The 10,189-nt window shown below is 42.7% G+C and overlaps 1 protein-coding gene across 1 annotated transcript in view; it reads right to left on the reverse strand.

Annotated features, from left to right (window-relative positions):
- Positions 1-1,037: 1,037 nt before the first annotated feature.
- T265_01014 (hypothetical protein) overlaps positions 1,038-10,189 on the reverse strand; it is a gene marked incomplete at both ends in the record, with an annotated part of 71,612 nt that continues 62,460 nt past the window's right edge. Inside the window, 4 exons of the mRNA XM_009164929.1 lie at positions 1,038-1,765; positions 4,655-4,935; positions 5,290-5,595; positions 8,091-8,353. Coding sequence (XP_009163193.1) covers positions 1,561-1,765; positions 4,655-4,935; positions 5,290-5,595; positions 8,091-8,353 — 1,055 coding nt within the window. The remainder of the gene's footprint in view (positions 1,766-4,654; positions 4,936-5,289; positions 5,596-8,090; positions 8,354-10,189) is intronic.

Raw genomic sequence — 10,189 nt, forward strand, 5'->3', positions numbered from 1 at the left:
AAGTGCGATGACTGCCGTTACGACTGAGATATGTAAGGCCTTCTCCGGGTTGCTGTATTGTTAACAGAATGGACGTAGACAGGCTTACCTAGACTGGTTTTTATAAGTAACTCAGTTCAACTTGGCAATGGTGTCGGTAACACGTAGTACCGCGCTGATCGATGAACACCTCAAAACGTGGCTCCTATTACGACTCATCAAATCATCGACAGACATGAGGGTCACGGCTCAGATAGAGGACTGATCGCTATACCAATCGAATGCTCTCCCACTACACAACAAGCTCCCTTACTACTATTGTAACGGTGATACTACTGATGCTTTTTTCTCGTAAGTCCGCTTTGCGCCTCTTGGATAGTGGGATCTATTACGGAATTTGAAGAGTCGCTTTGTGGCATTTGCTTGGATTTGAGCAACATTCAATGAATATCCAGGAAAGCTGAGGAAGATGCGTTCATGGAGAAAATGGATATTCAGTTTTTCTAAACAATATGCATATGAGAGTTTTGCTTCCCTGTCCATTTGTCTGTAATTGTTTACTTGGGATTTTCTAATAGATCACTCCGCAGCGAAGACCTTCTTCCTCGCCGCAACACCAAAATAATGTCATTCTTCCAATCTCCTAAACCCGTAATAGAATTAGACGGAGTACCATTTATAACATTTTAGGACGGTAGAAAGATAGACTCAGGTGTATACCAATTTGGTTTTCGTTTACGAAGCTAATAAGCAACTAAATTTGTCCATTTGGGTTCAAGTAGAACAAGAGGTTTATGGAAACTCGGGGACCACGTCCCATCCTATGAGCCTCAAGAAGGGCGGGCTGCCGAAAACTCTTCGACAGCCTTGTGAGTAGCGTGTTACGTCTAGACAACATAACATTTCGTAACCTTGTTAAACATCCTATCATTAATTTCCACTTAGTATAATATTTCTTGCGTTCACTAGATGTCTAGATTATTTATCCACAATGAATAACGCGAGACTTTGACGGACTGACCAACAGAGTAGGGTCGAAAACACCGTTGTTTCATCAATGTACCTCATATAAATGTATAATTGGCAGAATAAAAACAGTTGGAAAAGCTAGTTGCACACACACGGGTGTGAAAAGTACAGTTGCGTTCACAGGGATGTGAATAAGTGCCCAACTGCTTCTCTATTGCGGATAGCAACAGATAGGAAGAAAATGCATTTTAGGACATCTTGACATAGATAATGGGAGCTGTACACATTTCTGACAATCAACTATGTCCGCATACCCAAGGTGCGCAAAATGGTTTCTCCCATTTCTCTCGTTTGGTCATTATAAGCAACAAAATCATTAGTTTCATGATTAGTTTTCCATAATGATACTGAAGATCAATAAAACTCTGATCACCAAAAAATCAATGAAATTTCGTCGTCATCATCATCGTCATCCTCTTCGGCTGTACAGACACACAGATAGAGGGAGTCGGTGGAGTGAACTCGTGGTCAGAATTGTTGATTCGGGTCAAAATAGGCTAAGTAAAGCGCAGGAATTTACGGTCGAGTTACAACAAGACGTGAGGTGGGAAATCATGTTGCATAATGATCAAATGAAGCCAAATAGGCCAGGGCTGCGTTGTAACAAAATTGGTATTGTTCCTCAGTTTCTACCAAACCGGGTCGCTGTGTTCGAAGCATTCGAACAGTCTGGAACATATCGACAACACCTTCATAACGCATTCGTTCCAAAACTATTGACAAGGTTAGGAAGACACCTGTACGTCCGGTTCCATTGCTGTTGAAAGAGATGACAGTGGAGAATGACAGAAAGTTGCTGAGGGCGGGGAGAAGCAAAATGCGACGTTATTTTTTTTTGGAAAACGGGTGTATAAAACCAGAGGTTACAGAGCTCCACTGTTAGTTTTATACACAATCCGAAGAAAATGACTGATCTTCTCCTGATCTTCTGCGATGGTCTTATTACGATGTGGATCACTAGTTGCGTATGGCTGCTTCGTACTCTCCTGATTATCCAATCGGCTCAATTTCTCACAAGTTGCTCTCCCTGAGATAATACGACTTCAAATCTTCCAAACGCAAGAGTGATTTCACTCAGTGTCAGTCGAACAACCATGACTGTTTTCGATAACCACATGTGCACCTGAGAAAATGGAATAAGGAGCTGAAACAGGCTTGCCTCTCATCCCATCCGGCTTAGTCACACAAGCATCTGTGGTTGGGATGGGGGTATGTACAGTTTAAACGAGACCTATCTTGTTACCTTCGCCGTCATCCCAGTGTCGAGTCAACACCTTCCTGATTTTGGGTCAGACAACATCGCTGTATGCGTAATTACGAGGTCATGTATAGCTCTGCTCAACTGGTCTCATTTGGCGCTACCCGGTAGCGTCCTTTCCAAATCGTTTCACTGCCTTGCGAGTTCGCAAAACACTTGCATCCCCATATTCATTGATATAGACACGAGCACATACCATGGATCATTCAAGCAGCTAACACAAGCAAGCCGGTGCGGAGTGAGGGGTGCGGGTGCCGGGTGGACATTGGAAACGGGTGCTCGAGCAACTGTCTACAAGACCAAAACTGCCCAGCCAAACCAAGTTCCTTCAAACCAGTCACAGACCGAAAACTGCTCCATGCCAACACCCGTATGATTTATTTTTCAGTTTGCGTGTCAGTGACAAATTAGTCGCCAATGTCTGCTCGTCAGGCTGACACGGTTGTGCGTGAGTGTTTGTGGACGTTTGAGTTCCTATGGGAGCTAGATTGCCGAAACGGTGAACACCCGTTGAAGCAGCAGACAGTACCGAACGGACATATATTAATACTCGTGACTAGTAGATATTCCGCAGTAGAGAATGATAAACTTGGGAGTCAAATTTGTCTGTTTTTCTGTATGCTTACTGTTCCAGCATAACATTTAAAGTTGTGATATGTGCGGTTTTAGAAAAAAACAGTGATAAGACAATGATGGAAGTTCACTTCACCTTACATTGGTCTTTCATGGTAAAATACAATTATGGCGTAAAAAAATTTGTGAAACATTCAAATGAGAGTGACCATTCTGACAATACCCCCCGAGAAAACAGATGTTCCGAGCATGCCTGATTCTGGATTTCTTAATTTGATCAAGAGTTCGAAATGGTCGACTGCGTAAGATAACTCTGGATAACTGTCTATAGCCAACTGTCAGCAGGTGCCTTGAAGTCAGGAATGCTGGACATTTTAGTAATTCACGTTCAAATCACGCTCGTTTGCGCAGTTCTGCTCCGGAGAATTCATAAAAAGTAAGGGAGTACTGGACTTGAGCTTCGCTCAAACTGTTTGGTCTTTATTGGAGAGTCAACACAATCCCAACTTAAAGTCTCGCTTATGATATGCATCAACTGAGTGTCCTGAACAAAGATCGCTTCTTGTTTAATTTAGCATGATATTTGAAAAATCACAGTTTACCTTCCCGAAATAACGCTACTCAAAAGGTTGCTGAAAACTTTTCGACAGCACACCACCGGTTTTCCTCTTTATGTAACTCATCAGGTGGACGTGTTTCTCAAGTCTCCGTCAACCTAATGTTCTCCTGAATCCATTTGGTTTTAAAGAGATACTCAGCTTCATCCTGGATGAAACTGCCTTTGATGATATTCGTTCACTGTGTCGCACGCAGGTTGTTCAGGGTTTCAGTTGGTACGATATTCGAAATATCGCAAATGAGTGCATTTCGCTAGGTTCGTACAATTTGGGCTCAAGTGGCAAATGAGGCTGACGGAAACTCGTGGACTGTGCCTACCTGTTGAGCCTAAAGAAAGGTGAAGCCGGCTGTGGGCTGTCGAGGAGTTTTTATTAGGCTCAGACCCAGTGTCTTTCCAAGTTTTGGCTGGTCGTAGTGAATCTCAGAAGGAGAACGTGTTCGCATAAGTTTGAAAATAATGGGCGGATTCAAGCTACTCAACCAAAAAAAACCTTTTATGACTAGTCATGATGGACTGTACTTTTGAAACTGGATAATCCAGTCTCGGGTGTCCTTCCACCACCTATTTTCTCTCCAACCGTTATCTATTGTCCCGTAGCCTATATATGGTATAAAAACGTGACCGATGGCACCACTAATTGGCAACTAATATATCGTACGTCTAGCTCAGTTGCGTACCTATCCCAATAGCTCGAAAGTGACTTACGATTGCAGCAACCATTCTGATCCTTTCATCTGTTCAAATAGGGGCCACTAGCCTACATACAAAATCCCGAACAGACTGTACGAAATAACTGTAGCATTCGTGAGCTTCCAGAGGGAATATCGATGCTACCAAATGAAAAATAACAGTGAAACAGAATGACTGGAAGTGAAACTTGGTTCCGCCAGCTTCTCAAACTAGTTGGCAGAGTGTGATGTGGAATGTAACAGCCTCAAACTTTTGACCATAGAATCATTGCACGGAACTTTCTGCGTTTAACACTGGATTAGCCTGTATTGGGCTTTTTAAGATGAAAACGCGAAGAGACAGGTTCTAGCGTTCACTGATTGCCTTTACATGGGATTTTCAGAACGTTTCAGTTTTTTTATTTTCTCCGTAGATTAGTTCGATATCCTTTACCCGTTCACCGAGTTCCGCCTCCCAGTAGGAGAGGCGGTAAGGGATGATATCCTTGAGCACTCTTTCGGGCTTACCTGCAATGTACAGTGATTGGGCCATCTTGCCCAAACTGTTCTTTGGTCTTATGCACTTGACCAAGAAATTCGATAAAGGGTTCGCAGGTTGTAGGAACGTTTTGTTCGGGCCAGTCGGTGAACTGGAACTGCCGAAGTGTTCTGGACTGCCCGTCTCTAGCATCCGTCAACTTGAATTCTCGCAAAGTGTAGTTTGGCATATTGTATTCGACCATTGGGTCAACCACGTAATACTGATAACGGGATGATCGTTCTGAAGGCCAGTAGGGATAGCAGCATTCCTGAGAAGGAAAGCGATGAGATTAGAGGTATGGATATTTGGAATGAAGGTTTAGACAGTTATTCGAGTTGGATGCATAAAAATGTCGAATGCGTCAGCAGTAAATTGAATAGGACCAAACAGCGCCATGGATTGAGGCAACTTCAACCTGATACAGAAACGAGCTATGTTCGCAAGAGATTCAAATGGTTTATCACCTAATACCTGCCGTTTCAAAAGTCGTCCAGTGAATGCTAAGACTGTGCACATTGCCCTCACACGCGGAAAATGCAGAGAATGTGTCAGTGATTGAAGCTCTTAACACTGGGTAATCCTGATTAACACACCGAACACCACCACACGTGTACACACTTACCCGTCCACGTTCACACAGTTTTGTCAACATGACGACGATCGTGGAGTTCAACTCCCACACCATTCGCCAAAAATCTTCCACTGTCTTAGCCATCGGTCCCTGTGTGGCGATGTACGCTTTCCGTTCACGATAGCCGTCTACAAAATTTGCGTTCACATAATCGGACCCTTCGACTCCGCGTATCAACTGCAACGTGACGCGGGTGTTTTCGTACGGCAAAGCGGTTAGCATTCGATTCTTATTCTTGTTGCACAACATCTGTGCCGATGTGTATTTGGCCCGGGGTACACGAAACTGTTGCAGTTGCTTGAATTTAGAGTGGGATTAAAAGGACAGAGAGATGAAATACCAACAACGTTGGATTGGTTGGTTACTGGATCCAAGCTTAATTTCTTACGCATCATATTCTTTAATTGAATATGGTGCACAAAGGACGTCTCGTTTTAGCTGGTTCCACATTTGAGACATCGTAATATATTTTGTTGAAAATGGAGCACACTACTCGTAAGGCTGCTAAAAACTCCTCGACAGCTCATGATTTGTTTTAGCCTTCTGGAGGCTCTTTAGGAAGGCGCAGTTCCTGAGTTTCCCTCTACCTGAACATCAAATTTCACGCAAGTGGTGAAATTTAATCATTTTCAAATGAACTTGCGGTCACGTGGGGATCACTGAGGCCATCAGCAGGGGGAAACCAATTATGAGCTCTGGAATATGTCATAGCAACTCAAACACTAGAATGTTGTACCTTGGAAATATGGGACGATGTGTCGAATTTCGTGCCAATTATACTACGAAGCAGCATTTTTCATAAAGGAAACTACTCACAAGGTTGCTGAAAGCTCTACGACAGCCCACGACCGGTTTCGCCCTTCTTGGGGTTCATCAGGTAGGCGCCGTCCCCGAGTTTCCGTCGACCTTGTTCTACTTGATATCTACGATATCTAGAATATCGTGCCAACTGAATCATGAGGTGGTCTATGTGCAGCACATTCATTTGTAGAATATCATAAACGAGATATTCACTTGAGTCTTTCGTGAAAACCAAATCGATTTGCAAATGATGAGGCAGCCTTCTTTGGAGAACCTCATAAATGAGAGATTCAGTAGAATCTCCGTTATTTTCAATGTAACTTGCATTTCGCCACTCGAGTTTCAATTTGTGAACCCAAATACATCAGCACCAAAATCAGAGGCAAATATTAATAAACCGGAACTGGTAAAAAATAAGTTTTTTGTCTGACAAATCACGTAGGATAACGCAGCAAACAAAATAAGGATATGAATAGTCGTCTTTGATGCAGATGGTACATAGCAGGAAAAGCAGGTTTTGCTTACAGTGCTCGAAGCACACAGCATGGTAGTATCCATTACGTTCACTCCAACTGCTGTAAGCGAGTTACTGGATATTACTGGATATTGCCAAACAACTGGTTAAGTTTGGTTAAGTGATTGTCATACTGGTTCAAAACCTATAGCAAGGACATTACCAATAGACCGAAAGTGAAGCAAAAGCAAAGAAAAACTAAAACACTTTGGGAAAGTTCCTGCCCCAATCGACTGCTGGAAGCATCAAGAGAGAGACCGTCGAACAGAATAATAAAATGCAAAGTGTAATGAACTAACGCTAAACCGTCCAATACCCTTGTATTCATGAGGGCGAAGGTGCACACCGTTTACAAACCAATGTTGAACTCCCCATAACTTGGTAGTTCACTAGAAAAGGAAAAATTACCAAGCCAGTCTGAACAAAAGATCCAACACAAAAATCTGTTATTCTGACTACGGAGCAAAATCAAGGTGTGTTTAACTAAAACACCAGGAAAATGCACAAAAGCTTAATGCAAAGTTAATGAACTAACGCTAAACCGTCCAATACCCTTGTATTCATGAGGGCGAAGGTGCACACCGTTTACAAACCAATGTTGAACTCCCCATAACTTGGTAGTTCACTAGAAAAGGAAAAATTACCAAGCCAGTCTGAACAAAAGATCCAACACAAAAATCTGTTATTCTGACTACGGAGCAAAATCAAGGTGTGTTTAACTAAAACACCAGGAAAATGCACAAAAGCTTGACCTCAGACATCAAAATCATTTGGTCCAAGATCTATGCAGCTTCACGTTTTTCTATTTTAATGCTGTTTTAGTGCTTCCCAGATCGTTGCAACACAGCACTAAAGTCCATCTTTCTGTTGATTAAACCCCAAACACGCAATTCACGGAAATATTCATTACAGCCCCACATTATCGACGGAATACCGTGGTGACTAGTAACTGAATCTGTTACTTTATGGTGCATGGCGCGTCAACTCAACCTAACTGTCTGTCATTTTGCCTACTTGAATGTTTCTGACGCGTTGGTACCACTTTTCCCATAAACATAACCACTCATATCGGTCAAAATGATCAACAGAAGTCGAATAACTGCTTGAAACAGCCGTATCTATGACGTGACCCACCACACCATGGTGCTGTTCACAATCAATCCTCTTAAGAGCGCGTCAGCGAAGGAAAACGCCTGTTGCGTGAATCGGATGGGGGACTATTGTGCTATTTTTTTGTGGCGTTCACAACCGTCCCACACCATGCTGAGCAAGAACCACAAGACCCCGATGGAGTCATAAATGGAGTAAGCGTAACATTCGCTCTGGACCTGTGAATCAATATCATCCTTACAGAGGTTCAGCCCATTTTCGATTATCCAGTCTACCTACGGCAAAGATGTGTGGATTAACTGAAACTTGTCGAATCATCAAGTGTGACGTAGAATAAAACATCTCTTACATGATTATTGATGCATACCTTGAATTCCAATTCCATTCCAGACCCACCACTATTGTCCAAGATCCGCAATTTTTTAATGTGTGCCAGAAGATTACGCGCAGGTACTTCCGTGTTCCCGGCATCCACCGCCTCCAACAGAGCAGAATGGATGAAAATATATTGATCTTCCGTTTGGACCATGAAATTCCGTTGGCTTCGCAATGCCCGAACACAACCGTAAATGTCAACTGTTTTCTCATACTTGATTCTTTCCAACATCATGTCAATCACAATAAACGCGCCTTGACAAAAAGAGGATAGGGAGGATCGGTTTAGTGACACAGAAACGCGTAGAGCACATTGAGATACAACTGTCACGTCACACGCAACAGTCAAGCGGTTGTCTGTGAACAATTGAATCTACCCATTGAAAGCAATCGCTACTTCCTCATCGGTGGAACCCTAAACGGGATCACAAATACAATAACCGCGCGTGACATGCTGCATTCCAGAAACCAGATAGCAGTTGCACATTTGAAATTCCCCAAACCATTCTGTCTAAAAATTGACAAACTTGAAAACGGACACTACTCTGTGGCGATGAAGACATTTAAATACAGTTCCATATCCAATATGTGGAACATTCTATATGCCGCGTAGTTGTCTCACTACCTATGGGCAAATGGTTTTCCAAAAAGAAAGGTCAGAGTCATCTAGAAGATATAAATGTTTTTTACACACCACTGGTAAGATTACCTCATTTTTTAGTGACATGGTATGATACTTTCAATTTTACGGACATTTTGCGGAAGAAATAAACAAGAACATGTGACGATTTCAGAGGTAAATCTTGGGTGAAACATATTTTGGGCCGACACGGTAATTTGCAATTGCGCAACCGGACGAAAGGTCGCCTACCAAGTATCCAGCTAGCTGATGTATAATAACTAACACAACCATACCTTTTAAACTAGATTTCTTTGCGCGAAGTAATATATCGTTTTGCTAAAAAGTTGACCAGATCACAATCAGTAATGCAGTGGGCAAACGTCTACCAATTTCGGAAGGTACTTCAGCGCAGCTCAGATGTTGCAAACCATCGTGATATTGTCGCGGATACTCCGGGAATGCTTACCTTTTTGTTTTAATCCCATTTTTATGCACTTTAAAAGAAATTTCTAATCATACCTGACTTAGTCATAGTTTGCGTGGCGTTCTATTTTAAAACAGATACTGAATCGCGGTAAACGCCCGTACCGTCGTGCGGGATGTTTAGAAAGGCTAAAATTGGTATGACTTTCGTCTTAGATTTGCAACTCAAGCCTCAGCAGGATTTGTGTCCCATTAGACTTAAACCGTTTTGCATTGCGGGAGCAAATCTTATGCAAGTCAGAAGTTGGTAGGAAGTCGAAGTCCCTTGAGCGCCAAGTAATTCATATCACGTTTAGGCAGACGGAACACGTACAACGCATGCCTAAACATCTCATTCCGAACCTTGGAGATTTCACGGGCACAAGCCATGACACGGCAACACTAAACAAAAGCGAGTGCTGTGGGACATTCGTGGTTCAGCTCACACGGCTTTGGTATCCCTGCTGAACCTGATATACAACTGATTCCAACAGTGATAGCCAAGCACATCACAGCACAATTACTGGTGCTGGAATCAGAGCGCTAAAAGCAAACCATAGTGAACAAGGAACTAAATCTGGATGCTCTCCTTTGTAGGGAAAAGTGACGATAATTCTCCAACGTTAAAGTTGAATATTTAAGCTAATTTAACCAGGTTTCAAATAGTCTAATGACAACTAGCATTTGGCTAGTCCCTACCATCCGGCTCTCGATCGTGGGTTTCTGGGGGTAAAAGTGTCTCCGAGGCGGGAAATCGTGGACTCCCCAGGGAGGTGAGTGTAGCTCAATAAGAATAAATAAAACCAAGCATGGCATGCGTATGTGTTGTCAACTGATACGAACCAGCTAAACGGCCTTCACTTGTGAAGTTCAGAGCCATCTATGTGTTGTAACTGATACGAACCAGCTAAACGGCCTTCACTTGTGAAGTTCAGAGCCATCAGACCGTGACATGTCGCTAGCGTGCAGTCCAATATATATATATATATATATATATAAGATCGGAA

Source organism: Opisthorchis viverrini (genome assembly GCF_000715545.1).
Source record: "Opisthorchis viverrini unplaced genomic scaffold opera_v5_10, whole genome shotgun sequence".
Taxonomy (NCBI): Eukaryota; Metazoa; Platyhelminthes; class Trematoda; order Opisthorchiida; family Opisthorchiidae; genus Opisthorchis; species Opisthorchis viverrini.